This window comes from Alligator sinensis, unplaced genomic scaffold, assembly GCF_000455745.1.
Source record: "Alligator sinensis unplaced genomic scaffold, ASM45574v1 scaffold1333_1, whole genome shotgun sequence".
Lineage (NCBI taxonomy): Eukaryota > Metazoa > Chordata > Crocodylia > Alligatoridae > Alligator > Alligator sinensis.
In genome coordinates this window covers 130,515-148,602 of record NW_005843200.1, presented here as the reverse complement: position 1 = coordinate 148,602, position 18,088 = coordinate 130,515, and the positions used below count along the sequence as shown (strand labels likewise).

The 18,088-nt window shown below is 52.4% G+C and overlaps 3 protein-coding genes and 1 pseudogene across 3 annotated transcripts in view; all 4 read right to left on the bottom strand.

The window, feature by feature from the left end:
* Window positions 1-461, bottom strand: part of LOC102375588 (hemoglobin subunit rho-like) — a 6,791-nt gene extending 6,330 nt beyond the window's left edge. Inside the window, exons 1-2 of the mRNA XM_014526920.1 lie at window positions 330-461; window positions 10-232 (exon numbers count right to left, since the gene is read on the bottom strand). Coding sequence (XP_014382406.1) covers window positions 10-232; window positions 330-421 — 315 coding nt within the window. The 5' untranslated portion in view covers window positions 422-461. The remainder of the gene's footprint in view (window positions 1-9; window positions 233-329) is intronic.
* An 8,330-nt stretch (window positions 462-8,791) lies between these two features.
* On the bottom strand, window positions 8,792-11,168 carry LOC102372693 (annotated as a pseudogene).
* A 2,109-nt stretch (window positions 11,169-13,277) lies between these two features.
* LOC102372937 (hemoglobin subunit beta-like) lies at window positions 13,278-14,725 on the bottom strand. Its single transcript, XM_006037931.2, has 3 exons — window positions 14,565-14,725; window positions 14,227-14,449; window positions 13,278-13,520 (listed from the first exon to the last, which is right to left on the bottom strand). The coding sequence occupies exons 1-3, from the start codon at window positions 14,654-14,656 to the stop codon at window positions 13,392-13,394; spliced, it is 444 nt and encodes a 147-aa protein (XP_006037993.1). The 5' UTR covers window positions 14,657-14,725; the 3' UTR covers window positions 13,278-13,391.
* Window positions 14,726-15,402: 677 nt separating this feature from the next.
* The window catches only part of LOC102373191 (hemoglobin subunit beta-like), a 24,395-nt gene continuing 21,709 nt past the window's right edge, over window positions 15,403-18,088 (bottom strand). The window contains 2 exon segments of the mRNA XM_014526927.2: window positions 15,403-15,531; window positions 16,640-16,871. Coding sequence (XP_014382413.1) covers window positions 15,403-15,531; window positions 16,640-16,871 — 361 coding nt within the window.

The window sequence follows — 18,088 nt, the reverse complement described above, 5'->3', positions numbered from 1 at the left end:
CTCACTCACCCGGAAGTTTTCGGGGTCCACGTGCAGCTTGTCGCAGTGCAGCTCGCTCAGCTTGGAGAACGTGCCCTTGACGTTGTCCAGGTTCTTCACAGCGTCCCCGAAGGAGGTGAGCACCTTCTTGCCATGGGCACGCACCTTTGGGTTTCCAGTGATAGCGGTGGGGCTGGAGAGGTTCCCGAAGTTGGAGAAGAACCTCTGGGTCCAGGGGTAGACGATGAGCAGCCTAGAGAGAGGGAGACACAAGCAGAGCCACGGTGAACACGTCTGTGTGCAGGAAGCCTCCGGTGAGGGCTGAGCAGAGGTCCCTGGGACCAGCCTACCTGGCCAGGGCTTCCCCACCGCATTCCTCCACATTAATCCTGCCCCATATGCTGATAATGAGCTGCTTCTCTTCAGCTGACCACTGCACCATGGTGGCGAACGATAGCTTGCTTGCAACTGCAGTGATGTCGGGAAGCAGAAACTGAGCTGCAGACCCCTCGGGGTCACTTTTATCCTCTGGCCACAGCCCCCTCCCACTCCCAGCTGACACGGTCATTGGTCAGGCCTGGCTTGGGTGGGGGAGGTCAACCCTGGTTGGGGGACCTGGGAGCCTGGACAGGCCCTGCAGGGAGTGGCCAGTTGAGAAAGGGGCCCCGGTGCATGTCGAGGGCAAGAGTTCAGCTCCATTCCCGCCTCTCTGTACAAGGTGCCATCCAGTGAAACCTCCTCCCCATGCAGAGGAGTTGCATGCATTATAACCTCAAAGAGCTGCAAGGCACAACAGCAGCCCTTTAGTCTAAACCCCTGCACAGGTGCAGGATAAAACCCTCCCAGACCAATGTCCAGGCAGCCTCTGCTACAAAATCCTCCAGCAAAGATACCTCGGCTTCCCTGGGCAGCTTGCTCCACTGTCCTGCTCACCTCCATTGGGAATTTTCCCTTGCATATGACCTGTAAGGTCACTATTTGTTTAATTTTCTATCCCATTTAGGACAGAGAAAAGCCACCCACTCATGCTCTCTGCCAGTGACTTTGCAGCCAGCCCCCTGCTCCTGCTGACCAGCAGTGTGTGCCTAATCCCCAGAGGCGGGCAACACCAATGGGCAAGGGCTTGGCGAGGAAGTTGTTTGAGGAGAGACTGAAAGGACACGGTGAAGGCTAAGAGGTGACATGATAGCAATCTGCCGTAAAGAGGAGGGACGGTGCCTTTTCTCTCCTGCTGCAGAGAGGAGGACAAGGAGCAATGGCTTTAAGATGCGGTGAAGTCCGTTCAGACTGGATCTCCAGAAAAATAAACTTGTTCCCTATTACAGCAGGGAGGCAGTGGCATAGATGCCAGGGAAAGTGTGGACTCTCCATCACTGGAAAAGTTTGGATATTTTATTGAAGCAGGACTTGGCTGTCGTTGTTCCCCTGCTTTACCTGTGGCAGGTTCAGGTGCTAGGACTGTGCAGAGTTGAGGGTAGTCTTATACAGAGTTTAGATTATAACTTTGTTGGGGATGGTTTTGCAGGGTTGATCCTACGTCAGGTGGGGGGGTTGGACTAGATGTGAGGTCCCTGCCAGCCCCACTTTTCTATGAATCCCTTCCACCCAGGTGTGCCTCTGCAACGCTGTGGTTGACACAGGTCCCTCATCTATGCCCTCGCCAGGCCTAGGCCTGTTTCACCTCCAAGTGCAGATGAGGTTGGGTACTTGAATTCCAGAATAGTATTTTGAGCCAAATGGCATTTTGCAATTCAGGACCAATCACATGGGTATTTAAGTCTTGCATGCAACTAAGGAGATGGCAAAAGTCCAGTACAAGGGGCATATCCCTAGGGGTACTGTGGTGTGATCCCAGGGGCAGGATTTCTCTGTCTGAAATGCCTTTGGCTCTGGAGGAGGGTGACTTTGGAAAGGGGCATTCTTCTCCTTGATCAAAACCCAGCCAGCCATGGGTTTGCCTCTTCTGGCATCTTCTGATAACTAGTTGCACAGCCGGTGACAGGACCACTCTGTTCTCCAAACCTGCTTGTGGAACCAGGTGGAAAACAGCTGGCAAGAGGCATTGAATGTGGTGAAGCCCTTCAGGTGCCATGTCCCAGCTAGTGGAGGACTTTGCATGAGAGCAAGGACCCTGCACCCTGCTCGGAAGAGTGTGAGGAGCAAGCAAGGTTTTTCTGAGCAGTGCTGTGCTTGTGTGGGTCTGTTTTCTATTTGCACCAGCTCCGGGTAGCCCCAAGTGCAGTGCAATTTCCACTCAAAACACAGAGATTGTGGTTCTGATCCAAAACCAGCTGAAGCCAATAGCCATCTTGGTACTGGTTTGACTGGGTTTTGGTGCAGGTGGCATAGGAAGAGCTGGGGCTTGGGGCCGCACCATGCAGTACCATAGCTGTGTTAATAACAGAGGCCAGAGACACAAGAGTGGTAACATTACCCAGGCCCTGTACTGTGCTAAACACCTAGATTAGACTTTGACATTTGTTTTTGCAGACTTCTGGCTGCGTGGGTTCAGGGGAAAACCACAGCAAAAGATCTTTCCTAAGCATGCATTAAAAACACAGCAAAACCAGGGAAAGCAACTGCAATGCTGTAACACCTTCAGTTTGACAACCGCCCCTGTTCCCTTCAGCTGAAGAAAGGCTTTTTAAGGACCTTCCACCCCCTGTGTAACAGGCTTTTAGGTTATATTAAGGATAGCAATACATGTTCTTTGGGCAGGGGGAGAGGAAAAGTCAATGCAGGCTGGAGCTGCTGTCGGTGCTGTTGTCCTCACTGGAGAGAAAAGGGGAGAGAGAAAAAAGCTAAGGGGGAAAGTGCAGTGTCTGTGTCTGGGGCCGAGTCCTGCTTGCAAGCTTTATGCTGGAGAAAGTCAGGCACAAGCACTCAGCCTTATCAGCCCCCCCAGACACTTGGCATGGGTGTAGCAGCACAAGGCTGCTTCAGACAACGCTCATGGCCATGGGCTCGCAGCAGAGCTGCACCGTGCCTGGTTATCTTAGCCTGCTCAGAAAGACTTTCTGCAACAAGAGAGAGATGGGGAAGACCAGCAAGGGGTCCCTATGCGGTCAGGGTTTCTCCCAGGTTCAGGCTTGTGGCACTCCTGTGATATCACAGCGGGTCCCAGGGGCCCGGGCTTTGGTGTCAGGATGGTACAACTCACTCCAGTCTCCCCCCAAACCATCTCCTCCAGGTGTTACAGTCCCCACCCCTGAAGCCTCTGATGGTAAAGACTTGCTGGGTGGAAGTCCGGACCTGTATTATTTTGTTGATCCGTTGTGGTCCCTTGATTCCTAGTACCCTGCTCCATGTTTGCCAGGTGTGGTCCCAGCACTGTGTTTGCTTGCATTATTTCAGTCTTTTGGTCTTCAGCTTTCGCTGCCTGTTTTCACTAGTTTTATGTAACCGGCTCAGCTGGATATGTGTGACGGTAGGCATCTGAGAGTATAGTGAGCAGCCAAGCAGGGACACTGCATGCACCTTGGAGAGATGAATCCAGGTATCCAGGTTGTAGCCGTATTGGTCTAGAGGGAAAGGCAATCAGGACTCGTAGTAGAGATGATATCTTTTATTACACCAATAAGATGTTTGCAAAAAAAAATTATTTAATTGCAAGCTTTTGGGTACAAACACCCTTCATCACCCTTGGAGCAATGAATGTGCAGTGTGTTAATGTCTGTGTCTGCTGGGGACTGACAGCTATATACCCTTTCCTCTGATTTGTGTGTGTGGGAGGAGGTGTGGGGCATGTATTATAGGGGCACTGGCCACCAGCTTGTGTTCAGCACAGGAGACTTGGAGTCCTTTCTGGGTTTAGGGGGGCAGGGAGATGGTGACTGCCTGCTTAGCTTTTTTACTGTATGCAGAGTGGGGGTACTGGGTGTCTGCAGCATTGTGAATAGGAAGGAAGCTCAGAAGGGAGGGAACAAAAGCAACTATTGCTAAAGATGGCAGCTGCATTTCTTCTTCCCAGTTCTCTTTCTTTTTAAAAAAATACTGTCGTCTCTGTTCATCCAGAGAGCCATAGCAATAGTTGGCTCTGTGCATGCAGCACGGAGAGTGCCTCCCATGCCCAGAGCTGCTGACAGGCAGTCCGGGGGCCAAATCCTGCAGACCCTTGCACACTTGAATAACAGCGTGCACACGCGTACACACACACACACACACAGACACACACTCTCATCCCTCCTGGAGCCTGCTAGAAGCTATTCACGTGCACAAAGCACTCCTTGAAGGGCAGGGGGAAGGACTATAATAAACAAAGTCTGGCCCTGTCATGATAGAGGCCTTTTAAAATGTTTATCTGTGCGTTGCCCCCACCCAGCCCTGGCTGCTTAGCCCTAGTGAGTCAGCTACTTGCTGAGGGGCAGCATGCAGGCTGTTTAAAATCATCCCTTCTGCAACAAGGGTCCTGTTTATTCAGTTAGAGACAGGGTAGGAGTGGGAGGGGGGTGGTCCCTGAGTTTCCCCTGTATCCTGCAATCCACCAGGAACTGCATTAAAATATGGTCAATAGCTTTTACTTGTCACCTGTCAGGACCAGGAGGACATTTCCAGGGGTGCAAAGGAGCACGGCAAGCAGCTGGCAATTTCTTTCTGGGGCATCCTCCTTCCCTCTGGGTTGGTGACTCTCTAGGGCCACTGCAGGGATGAGCTTTTCCAGGCATCGCAGCATTCAAGGGTGATCTCCCTGGGGTGCTGGGCAGCCAGGACAAGGGCGAAGCACTCAGCGCTGACCTTGACCACCTGTCCTCCCTGCTCCGGTGTGAGCACGCCAGGCAGATACCAGCCCCGTGTTTAAGCGGAGCCCTCCAACTACATGGGGGTTTATACCTCCAGCTGGAGTCGGAGCGTTGAACGACACCGTTCAACCCCTTTCTTGTGACATCCCATTGAGAAATATTAGCAGTCATATTTTTCTAGCAGAACTGGTCTGGCCTGGTGCAGGTGTGGGCTTTACAAGGGAAACACGGCCTTCTGGACTTGATCTTCTCCTGCATCACAGCTGCCTACCTCTGCGTAGCTTCACCCACGTTGCTGCCCTTGCAAAGAGAGGAGCCCGGAGCAGAGCATCCTTCCCTCAGGGGCTTTTGCTGATGGGATTCCTCTCTCTCCCCCTCCTTGCTGCCTTGGAGGGTCTCTCCTAGGCAGACACAAGCCAAGGGCATGGAGGCACATGAGCAGGGTGCACATCACAACATTTTCTTCCAGGTTATTAATCCAGGAGAGCAGTCACTCCCCTGTTGTTCAAGCCCTTGGTCCAGGGGCTTGGTTACCGGTTCTCCCTACTCATGCATCTGCTTCACCTCGTCTTTTTCCTCGTCCTCAGCTTTTCCCTTCACCCCTGCCGTGACCAGACCTGCTGTCACCCCTGGTCTGCAAACCCTTAACTTTCCAGCCTGCCTTCCCTCTCCTAACCTCTTACCTTCTTGCCCTTGCTCCAGGACCTCCTCTTCTCTCTGTCCTCCTCTTCTCTCTCCTTACTCTTCCTTTCCTGCTGACCTCAGGATTTCCTCCCTGCTGCCGGAGGGACTCACTTGCATTTCCTGCCCAGCAATAAACCCCCGTGAGATCCAGTGCTGCTGTGAGACACAGGCGTGTGGGGGAGCAGCAGCCTTCAGACAGGACACAGGAAGCATCTCATCAGCCAGAGGATCATAAAAATCATAGAAAATGAGCATCGGAAGGGAGCCAATGTTTTGCTTCTATAAAATGTTGTCAATATAGGATCAAAAGATCCCAGATGGAGACTACCCCCTCCTCTCCCTGCTGCAAAGGAAAGCAAAACCCACCCACTCCAAACCAGTCTGACCAGGGTGGGGATCCCTTGCGGACCCCAAATGCAGCATCAGTCTGACCTTGAGTGGAGGGGCCAGACCCTCTAGCCAGGACCCTGCAGGATTGAGTCCAGCAGGAGCATTGGTACAGCCCAGTCCCCATCCCCAGCCTGATTGCAGCCAGCACCTCTGAGGGAGGCTTAACACATGATACATGGAGCAGAAAGGGGAGAGGGTTGGGGATGGGGGCAAGCAGCATGGGAAAACCCCATGGTACAACATAGGTATCCTTACGCCTAGATCAGACATCACAGGGAGATGCTTAAGACATGACATGCAGGAGGGGATGGGACTGTGCTCTGTTGGCAACTTCCCTATGAATGCCTCCACAGCAAAAATAGCTGCCCTTGATACTGACCCTTTTCCAGGGACGGACGAGGTGATGATCAGGCAAAAGCCTCACTCACCCTGCAGTTCTCATCAAGCCATAAAATCATAGACAAGGTCTCAGGCTTTCCAGCCATCATTTTCTATGATTCATGACTCTGTGAACTTCCCCAGCTCAGGATGCAACTGGACAGCTATCCCGGGGCTGGGCCTATCTAGCAATGGGGTCAGGACCACAGTGGCATGGATCATGCCCCACAGAGGGGTAATTAACTGCTTGTCTTTGCTAATGCACCAGGGAAAGGTGCCAGGAGAGCAGGTTTGCTTGCATTAGGGACCTGTTGCTGAGCCAAAGCCCCTTTCAGGACCCTTGTGCTAACCACGGTTCCTCTTCAGGGCTCACAGCATGCACAGTCCCTTGGCAGTGTAAGCCTGAGACCAGTGTTTTGGGGCAATATGTCCATGGGGGGAAAAAGCTTAGGTCGTCCTACTTCTATACTCATGCACCCCTCAATCCTGTGTCAGACGTGCGTCCTTGTGCAGAGGCCCCATGGTAGGCCATTACATAGGATTTATGTGTAAATCTCATGTGAGCACCCAAATAATGGCCTCCAAGAGTCCCCAGATATCTGGGACCCTTTCTTGCAATGGGCAGGCATGACCTGCTTTCCCTTGGGGCACAAGGACACAGTTCTGGGTGTATAATCTGGCAATTTTGGATCATCAGTTCCAGGAAAAGCCTTTATTTATGTATTTAATCACTTCTTATCCCAATTTAGACCCTTCCAGGCTTGGGTTCATCTGGGTCTCCCAGGATTGTTAATTATTATTAATCGCTAGTGTCATGGTAACGACAAGAAGCCATGACTAAGATGCAGGCTCCGTCCTGTTCAGGTTCAGAGGAAGAGGCAGATGCTGTCTCAAGGAAAGGATACTGCACAGAGGCAAAAAGAATTAAAGGGTGGAAGAATAAAGCTTAATAATTTGCATGACAGTAGTTTGGAATATCCCCAGAGAGCAGGTTTTTCCTGCGCTAGGTGCTGCACAGCCATGATGTAAGAGGCAAAGGGACATGCCCAAGGTATAGGGACCGTGGGTTGTGGCATCTGCCCTGGACCCTTTTGCATGGCCTTGGCATGGCACACGTGTGTGTGTGTATGTGTATGTGGGGGACAGCAAGGGCATGCACAGCACCAGGATATAGCCCGTCCCAGGCATAGCTCTTCCCGTGTCTCAAGCAGTGTACGGATGCTGAGTGTCCCCAGGCGAGGGGAGGGCAGGGGACTTGGGATTACTCCTCTCCCCTTTGGCTTGTATAAGGCATTGGGATGGCCCAGGTCCTGCCAGCTAAGTTTGTGGGAAGGATGTGGGAGAGAAAAAGCCATCTGCTGCACACCTGGATGCAGTGAACATCGTTCGGGCCTTTTATTTTAGTTGACGAATGCGTTCATGGGTGTCTTTATTAACCTGGCAGGGAAAAGGCTTTCAGGAGCAGCAGACAGTGCTCCCCATCCCAGAGGGAGGCACAGGCAAAGGACTTGACCCTGCCAGAAACAGCATAAGCATCCATGCAAACACACCACCTGCATGATACACTATGGCCATGGGAGGCCGTAGGATTTTGAAGAGGGGGTGCACACGGTGAGATGCATTGTCCCCTGGAACACAACACACATTTTTCTCCAGTTAAAGGGAAACTAGAAGCTTTACTAATACAGCAGCATTATATTATCCAGTTTAAGATCAAAGCCAAAACAAATATAACTACTGGCATGTGCACTAATTTGCTAGAGTGTATATAAAATTAACCCCCCCCCCCCATAAACTCCACAACTAATGAGGCAAAAAAATAGTCAAAAAAGATCATTTCATTAGTCCTGTAGTCATTACAGTTAACTGAGCATCTCTTTTTCTGATTCAGAAAACAAACTCATGCCTTCTTGAGCATTTGGGCAGTGCCTTCAATCCTTCATTGTCAGTCATTTCTAAGCCTGAGTTAGTATGACCACACCTGAGTAAAGGTTTTAGTTTGAACTAAAAACACTCCCCAGGGCTATAAAATGAATGAGATTACCAGGCATGGCTAAATCACAAAAAAGGGTAGTGTGAATGGTGCAACATCAAGACCAATAGAAAGGGAAGAGGGTCATTAACACCTGTGCAGTGGAGAGATTAGCAGGAAATAGGGAGATGCCAATGAGCCATGAAGTCAAGCAACTCTCTTATCGCTGCCTGTCTAGAAATGCTGGTACCCTTCCCAGGGATGTAGGTTGTAGCTGTGTTGGTCTAAAGACATAGGCAGACAAGATTATTTGGGTAAATCTGATATCTTTTATTAGACCAACTCAAATTGTTGGAAAAAATCTTCTTAGCAAACTTTCGGGTATAAATACCCTTCATCAGGCTGAGGAAGCATCTATACCCTTCCCAGGTACCCTTCCCAGGCAGTTGTTTTTCAAGTTTGGGTGATGTAGGAAGGAAAGGGGGTGTGACTGCACCAGCACACAGCTTTCCACAGGCCCACACCTCTCATCTCTGCCACCCTTAGGAAACTAGGAGCCCACTCAGGAGACATCTTGCAGCCCCTTGCTCCTGCTCTTTCAGCATCTTTGGCTCCCTCCTGGCCCGAATAACCCACAGAGACCTGGAGAGATGTTACTAATTGCAATGGATAATATTTATTTGATGGGTACAGCCCATCAAAATGCAAGGGGCCCTGTTGACAAAGGAGCTGTGCCTGGGAGGAGGTCGGATGCCTCCGGTTGGTTTAGTGGTACTCGGAGGCCAGCGCATGGGTCACCTCTTGGACCAGCTTCCGGAAAGCAGTGTGGCAGGAAGGGGAAAATTCCCGGGGCTGGTGAGAGGCCAGGACATTGATGATGATGTCTCCCAGGAGCTGAAAGAGATGGGAGCAATCACAGCCGTGGGTCAGCATTGTTTGGCACCCCCCCTTCACTGTGTTCAGAGATTGGCACTAGGGGCAGGAGTTCAGGTGCTCCTGAAAGGAGGTCCCCGAGGGTCTCGGGGCAAACAGAGCCTGGAGTCTAAGGCTTTGTAGGGCCTGAGGCCTGACTGGGGATGTACAGGAATATTTCCCCTTGTAACTGCAGCTTATTCCCCTTTTCACTCTGAACACCGAAGCAAGGCATGTGAGGACCGTCTGCAGGGAAGTGGAGAGGAGAGAAGCTCTCAGGCTCAGCCAGCACATGTAGGATGCCATGTGGGCCACAGAGGCTGGGATAATGGCCCCCTAGCCATCTCCTGACCCTCTTCTTTGGCTCTCTGGAGCATATTTGAACAAGCCTTGTAGCAGCAGGACTCTGGCCTCTGTGGTGCCCTACTTTCCCTGTGGCTGGGTCAGGTGTTATGCCTTGTGGTTGTGCCTGATGGTCGTTTTGCTAAGAGGTTGGACACTGGATTTGTGTAGGCTGGCTTGGACAGGGCTGATCCTGCCTCTGGCAGTGGTTTGGACGAGAGGTGACTGCCAGCCCCATTTCTCCCTGTTTCCTCAGGAGCTCACATCTAGTGCAACCCCCTGCTCCAAGCAGGACCAGCCCCAACTACATCATCCCAGCCACGGCTTTGTCTACCCGGGTCATCAAAACCTCCAAGGATGGAGATGCTACAACCTCTCTGGGGAACCTGTTCCAGTGCTTTTTTACCTTCCTAGAAAGTTTTTCCTAATATTCAACCTTGACTTCCTTTGCTGCAGCTTGAGCCCATTGCTCCTTGTCCTGTCATCTGTCACCACTGAGACCAGCCCAGCTCCATCCTCTTTGCAGCCCCCCTGCAGGGAGCTGAAGGCTGCTATTCAATCTCCCTCCGTCTTCTCTTCTGCAGACTAAATCAGCTCATTTCCCTCAGTCTCTCTTCACAAGTCCCCAAACCATTTTCTTTGCCCTCTGGACCCATTTTCCTTGCCTTGGACTCTCTCCAATTTGTCTGCAGTACGGGGGCTCAAAACTGGACACCGTCCCTGTGACAACCCCCCGCCCCATCCAAATGACCCTGACAAATTCCCCTGTGAACCCTCATGGTGCTGCAGGGAGCTGCTCTCTGTTATCCACGGGTGTACCAGTGCCTCTCCAGTCCCTGCCCCATCCTCTCTCCTTCCATCCCCTTTCTCCTGACATACTTTCCCATCTCCACACACTTGCATGGCTTAAATCACCTCCCTGCCATCACCCCCTGCCTTTCCCTTCACTTTCCCTACTCGGCTCCACTCCATCCTCCTGCTTCCCATCACTCTCTGCACATCCTAGACTCTGTGCATCACCCCTGAGGCTGCAATCTTAGGGATGCTCCAATCTGCACCCCCCCCCATGCCATTGGGGTGCCTTGGATATGCCATGATCCCCCTCCAGCACCCCAGCTTCCCTCTGCTTGCTTACCTTAAACATGCCTCTGCATTCCCTGTCCCAAACCAGGGTCCCTGTAGAGTTAATCCCAAAGCTCAGACCCGTTGCCAGTTTTAGAGGATGCACGGCCTGTCTATAGCTGGACTGGATGGGTGAACCTCACTCACCCGGAAGTTTTCGGGGTCCACGTGCAGCTTGTCACAGTGCAGCTTGCTCAGGTTGGAGAACTGGGCATGGACGTTGTCCAGGTTCTTCACAGCCTCCCCGAAGGAGGTGAGCACCTTCTTGCCATGGGCACGCACTTTGGGGTTGTTTATGATGGCGGTAGGGCTGGAGAGGTTCCCGAAGTGAAGAAAAAACTTCTTGGTCCAGGGGTAGACGATCAGCAGCCTAGAAAGAGGGAGACACAAGCAGAGCCCCCACCCTCGAGCTCCCCATCTCCGGGGATCATGGAAGGGATGCCCTACCTGGCAAGGGCATGAGCCCCGCATTCGGCCCCCTCGAGATCTTGCGCCAGAGATTGGTAATGAGCCTCTTCTCTTCTGCTGTCCAGCGCCCCATGGTGAGGAGCGAGCTGGTTGTTTTGGAGCTGCAGCTGCATAAGGGACCGGTCGCCCAGCCCAAATCCCCCACCGCCCTCGGCACTTAGGACACGATAAACTCCACTTCTAATCAGACGCCAGGGCCCTGGTTTGTGCCTGGGGAGGGATCTGTGCTGCAGGGGAGGAGATAGTGGTTTTGGATGCATTCCCCCCTGCAAGGAGCTCCTTCGCTCCCTGCTGTTTGCTTGCAGAAGCAGCTCTGACCCCTGGTTACTTGACAGTGCAGGGCTGAATGCATCCATGCCAGGCCTTGGCTGCCTGGCAGCCAATATTTCCTTCTCCTCCAAGGCTAGCAATTGGGTCATGAGCCCACAGCACAGACAGGGCCCAGATATTCCCACTTTGCAATCTCCCTATGCTTCGGTTACCCTGCTCACACCTCCACCCCTGCTGCCGCCCTCTGCCTCCCACCTCTCAGCCACTCATCCTGCACTCGCTATCCCATCCCCTCCAAAACCGATCTGTGCCACAAGAACCATCAGAATATTTTTCTTACCTACACCACGAATCTCCTGAGCTGTCCCTCATGAATGACTGAAAACAACCCAGGTGCATTGCTCGCCTTGAGGCCTTTGGGGTCCACAGAAAGCTTCTCCCGGTGTCGCTTGTGTAGGGCAGTGATGTAGCCCTTGATGCCATCCAGGCTTTCCAGCTTCCCTGAAAGAAGAGAGCACCTTTTTGCCATAGTCACAGACCATGGTGGTTTTTGGCCACAGTGGGGTTGCAGAAGTCACCAAAGCTAGCAACATCCCTCTGGGCCCAGGGGGAGATGATCAAACATCTGGACCAGAAGTCTGTGTCCAGGGGTGGATGATCACAGCCTGGTTTTCAACCTGTGGTCCCAGGACTCCTGGGGGTCTGCAAACTAGGTGTAAAGGGTATGAATACGATCAATCAAAAGCATGTGAATACCTACACTTACCACTCAAAGGAGTCTGCACCTCCATTTGAAAGCATTTAGGGCTCTGAAAAGGCCCTCAAAAAGGGGGATAACTATTGGCCGAGAAAGTGGCAGATGCAAGCAGAAATGCAGGCAAGCTGAAGGCATCATCCCCCACGAGGCGGCAGCTTCCCCAGAAGGCACCAGCTCCTGAAATGGAGGAGGCCTCAGCACTGCCTCTGGACATATCAACCTTGCTCCACAGGCCAGTAAAGAGCGACTTCTCTTCCCTGGACCCTTGCAGCATGGTAAAAAATAAGGGGCAGTTTTGGGGTGTCAGCCGTGTAAGGAACCAATAGCCAAATACCCCCTCGGGGACTCAGATATGCTAACCCCAGCTCCTCCTAATCTTTGGTAACAGGTTTTGAGTCTTTTCTAGGAAGGGACCCCGGCTGCATGGGAGGAGATAGCATACTCGGATACAGTCCAGGGCTAAGGAGCCCCTATCCTCCACGATTTATCACACGCGCAGCTGTTATACCCGTTAGCATACAGTTGTGAATGCAGGCAGACTCGCTTTGAGCCCCCAGCTCTTTTCACCACCAGTTATTAATATTATGATGCCAGTTGGGAGACTCCTGTGAGACTAGGCACCAGGGGATCATCCCGCTACCATGGAGAATGGCTTCTGGATGTCTTTGCATTTGCCTTCATCAGGAGGTGCTGTTTCTGCAGTAGCCGTGCAATGTACACTTTTTTCCGGCCCTGGGGGAGAGCACATCAACTCCCTGCGCAGTGCAAGTGTCCGTGTCTTGCAGCTCCAGCGCTGAGCTTGTGATATGAGTAGGTTTTGTAGGGTAAAACTGGGGGGAGAAGATGAATGCCCCTCAACCTGCTAAATACCTTCTAGAGCATGCTCATATCCCAACACCATTTGGAGGGAGAGCAGGGGGTGGCAGAGGGTCTCTTAGCTTCCTCCGGAGGGAAGGATGGTGAGAGGGGATAGGCCTGTTATGTGTGACTGAAACAGCAGGTCCATGCACAAACCTGCTGTCTGCTGGGTTGTTTTCTGATGCCCCCTTTAGCTGCCTTTTTGATTCTATGAGCAGCGTGTGTTTGCATGTGTGTGTGTATCCCCGCACGTGTTCCCATGTGCTTTCAGCAGTGACGGGTCTGAATCTTCCCTCCCGCTGTCCTGGGGAATGAGTGCAACATTCAGGCTGCCCAGGACCCTCATGCACACCAGCCCTCTCCCAGTTCCTCCCAAGCCCCCACAAACACCCAGAGACTCATCACAGATGGTTATGCATGGGTTTTATTTGATGATTACAGCCCAGTGGAGCCCACAGAGCACCCAGCGGTGCCCAGGAGGAAGCAGCATCTTTTTGTGGTGTGCTTCCCTCTGGCACGTTTAGTGGTATTCAGCAGCCAAGGCAGCAGCCACCTGGCGCACCAGCTTCTGGAAGGCGGCGTGGCACTCCATACTGAAGTCATCGGGGTGGTGGGCAGCCAGGACAATGATGATGATGTCGCCCAGGAGCTGGGAGGAGAAGGAGGAGAAAAGAGCCCGGAGTCAGCCCAAATTTGCAACCTCCCGCCCCACACGTTGCAGAGATTAGCCCTGGGGGAAGAGGCTCAGCAGTCCTGGGGAGGAGCTCACAGAGCCCAAAGTGGGGGTTGATGCCACCAGCTGAATTCAGCACGTTTCCTCCGGAGGAAGGGAACCTGCGTCCACCTTCCTCTTTCTAAAATTAAGCCAGCGCAAGCTCCAAAGCACGGCATGATGTTGGACATCTCCTCTCTGATCCTTTCCCGCCTGGTTTCACTCCCCTCCTCTGCTTTTGCTTTACTTCCTGACAGAGCTTGCATTAACTGCATTGCACCCCTACCCCCTTCCTCTCTCTTCTCCTCCTACCTCTCCACCTTGGGCTGCTCTCTTCATTCTCTGTTCCGCTGCCTTCATGGATATTTCCATCTCCACACACTCTGCACACTCTGATTACTCTGAACAAAACTTCCTTCAGGCGTGCTTTGCCTCCTGTCATCTCCTGCCTCTGGCTGAACTGCCCCAAGTCTCCTGGCCACCTACCTGGAACATACCTTCCCCCCCTGAAAGAGAGTCCCTGTCTCAGGGGGCACCAGGAGGTATTTCATGTGCATTTCTTAATTAATTACCAGCTCCCTGAATGATCTCTCATGAATGCCCATCCATCCCAGCCTGCAAGCAAGCCATGCACACCGCTCACCTTGAAGTTCTCGGGATCCACATGAAACTTTTCGCAGTGCAGCTTGCTCAGGTTGGCGAAGTGGCCCTTGATGTTGTCCAGGTGCTTCACGGCTTCCCCAAAGGAGGCCAGCACCTTCTTGCCATGTTCCTGGACTTTTGAATTGTGCAGGATGTCGTGGGCATTGCACATTTTTCCAAAATGTTCAAAATACCTCCTCTTCCAGGGGTAGACAATCAGCATCCTAGGCAAAGGGAGACACAAGCAGAGACACAAACCTGGTGAATGCCACATCCCTGTGGAGGCAGCAGCTTCCCCAGGAGGTGCCAGCTCAGCTCATGTCCTGGGTCTGGACTTACCTGCTGAGGGCGTCAGCACCGCATTGGGCCACATCGACCTTGGCCCACAGCTCAACAATTAATTTCTTCTCGTGGGCATTGAAGGATGCCATAGTGAGGAGTCCTGGAGTTGTCTTAGAGCATCAGCTGGGTAAGGAACCCGTAGCTGAGGCCAAGCACCTTTCAGGGGTTTTTATGCAGTAGTCTGGCCCCTCCTCACCTCAGGCAGCTTGGGGATTGGTCATGTTTTGGGGAGGGCTGCAGCCAAGTGGGAGGAGAAACCATTCTTGGACCGTGGCCAGGTGTAAAGAGAGCTGCTCCTTCCCTGTTTGTTCTCAGAACAGCTCTTGGCCCCGGCGAGTGCTAACGTTCTTGGGCCCCTCTGCACGTCTTGGCAGTGTTTAATGTGTGTGTGGGGTGAAGGGGATGAGGGTCTGGGGCATGGAGGTATGTGCTGCAGAGGAAATTCTCCCTCCCTCACCCGCACAGGTATCACAGGTATAACTGGTGCTGAGCACCCCAGTCCCATCATAATAGGAGGGAAGGGAGTGGATGAGGTGTTTTTTCTCTTGCCAGGAGTCTCTGCTCTAAGGCTGGAGGAGTTAGGTATGGGTGGGCCAATGATTTAAGACTGCCTACCTCTTTTCCAAAGTGGAGAAAGGATGCTTTGCCTGTCCCTAGCACAACTGACTCCTATTTGAGTCTTGCAGTCCTTCTCAAGAACCACCCCACAGCTCCAGTCTCCTCCTCCACTACAACCCCGGCTGTCCCGAGCACCCAGAGAGATAGGAGACTCATAACAGATTATCATAAACTGGTGTTTATTCAATTATTACAGCCCATCAGAAACCATCTGAGTTTAGTGGTACTCAGGGGACAGAGCTTCAACCACTGCCCTCACCTGCTTCTGGTAGGCGGCGTGGACCTCCACAGTGAAGTTGTGGGGGTGGTGGGCAGCCAGGCTTAGTACGATGATGTCTCGCAGGAGCTGGAATGGGAGAAGGAAAAAAGAATAGCCCTGACTCAGTCAGTCCTGGCGACAAGTGAGTGCTTGGAGTGTGAGTTTCTGTGCAAATGAATGGGGAAGGTCCACTAACTGAATTAAGCACATTTCCTCAGAGGGGAGGTAAATTTGTCCCCATCCCAATCCCCGGACCCAGGCAGTTCACACCCCAAACCTGGCACCATATTGCCTCACCACTGGGAAATCGAGTTCCTGCTGGCAACAGGCCCGCTACCAAGAGGGATCTCCCCGGGCCAGAGATGGTAAATAGATTTCCCTTCAGCCTCCTTTCACCCCACTTCAGCTCCCTTTTCATTCCCTTTCCAGGAAAGAGGTCAAGTCCTGGAAATCCTCACCTCAGAAATGGGATTTAGGGTGGGTTTTACATGGTGGTTTCCCAAGGTGACCCCAGGAAATCCCAAGGTGGATGTAGAGTACATTAACTCCAGGGATTATCTAGCTAGTGGTGAAGCCGGCAGCTGCTCTGTGGCTTTGTCAGAGCTAGACACAGGCCAGCAGGACCCTAAGCAGCCAGACCCTCCCCAGGGATGCCTGAACTTCAGAGATCAGGCCGGTTCCCTACATGACAGGGCCTGGTGTCTCCATCTCCTCACCCGTCTCCAGTCCTTCCCTTTCTCCCTTCCTTCACTAACCCCCTCTCCTGTTTCCTGCCCAGAGACTGCTTTCACTTTGCTTTCACAGAAGTCCCTGCTGCACCTGTTTTAACTGCTTGCTAACCCTCTCTGCTGCCTTCCCCTTTCTCACTGACTCCTCCACCCCTCTCTCAGCCTCTGCTTACCTTGTTGTCTTTCCTCCTGCACCTTTTCCCCCACTTCAGAGGCTCCATCCCATGATATTCACCATGCACACTCCCTATGTTCTGCTTACTCTGAATGCACCTTCCCCAGCTGCCCTCTGCCTCACGCTCAGCTATCCCAAACCTCCTGTCCACTCATTTTGAACTCACCTTTCCACCCCAAACAGAGGTCCCTGTCTCAGGAGCTATGAGGAGGTGCATGATACCTACCCTAAGCTGGTTTACCGGCTCCCTAGAGCCATCTCTTTCCAATTCTCAGGAAGAAAAGCCATAAGCATCCCTCATCTTGAAGCTGTTGGGGTCCACGTGCAGCTTCTCACAGTGCAGCTTGCTCAGGGTGGCAAAGCAGTCCTAGATGTTGTCCAGGTGCTTCACAGCTTCCCCAAATTCATGGAGCACTTTCTTGCCCTGAGACTTGACTTGTAGATTGTGGATGATGGCCTGGGCATCATGGGTGTTAACAAAGTGATGGAAATATCTCCGGGTCCAAGGGTAGACCATCAACAGCCTAGAGAGAACAAGTGAGAAGCATAGGCTAAAGGAAGCAACATCTCTGGTGAGAGTGGTGGGAGGCAGAAGCTTCCCCAGGAGGTGCTAACTCTGCTTGTGCCCTGGGTCTGGACCTACCTGATGAGGGAATCAGAACAAATGTTCTCCACATCAGCCTGGCCCCACAGGCTGGTGATGAGCTCCTTCTCGTGGTCACTGAAGTGAATCATGGCACTAAATGTAGGGATAGGCTTGGAGCATCAGCTGCGTAAGGAACCCATAGTTGCACCCAAGTAGCTCTTGGAGGCTTTTATGCACTAGTTTTGGCCCCTTCTTAGCTCAGGCAGCCTGGGCATTGGTCAAACAAAAAGGAGACATCATATTTGGAACACATGCAGGTGTAAAGGGACCTAGTCCTCTCCCGCTTATTCTCAGAACTGCTCTTACCCCCAGCAAGTGGTAACATGCTCTTCTGAACTTACCCAGGCACACTTCCCACACCCTAAGACTCCCATTACTCAGTGTTTCTTCTTCATACCCAGGTCTGAACAAAAGAAAGGAGTCACTACCCTTTGCAGTATAACCCACATGGACACAGAGGGGGTCATCCTGCATCTTAGGCTTTGCACAGAAGGCAAGACATGCAAAGGCAGGGTCAGATGAAGACATTGAAGAGTATCGGTCCAAGGACCGAGCCCTGCAGGACCCCACTTCCCACACCCTTCCAGGTCGATACCGACCAATCCACCACAACTCTCTGGGTGCGACCCTCCAACCAATTCGCCACCCACCGGACTGTGTAGTCATCCAAGTCACAGCCTCTTAACTTGTTCACCAGTATGGGGTGGGATACCGTATCGAAGGCCTTCCTGAAGTCTAAGTATACGACATCCACCCCTCCTCCTGTATGTCTAACCAGGCAATCCATTTTAGCAACTCTTCTGCTATCTAAGTGGGCTGTAATGGATCTGAGTGGCACCGCTTCTGGGAATCACGTGGCATAGTCCACCAGGACCAGTTTGTATTGGTATCCTGCATGAGACTTTGGTAGGGGCGCTACGATATCCAGTGCCACCCATGAGAAGGGAGTCTCAACTACTGGCATTGGCTGTAGAGGGGCCTTAGGTGGCCTCCGCTCTTGAGCTCTTTAGCATTCAGGGCATGCTGTACCCCGCTGCCCTACATCATCCTGTAGGTGCGGCTAGAAGAAGTCGTGGGCAAGCCGGGGCTTCGTCT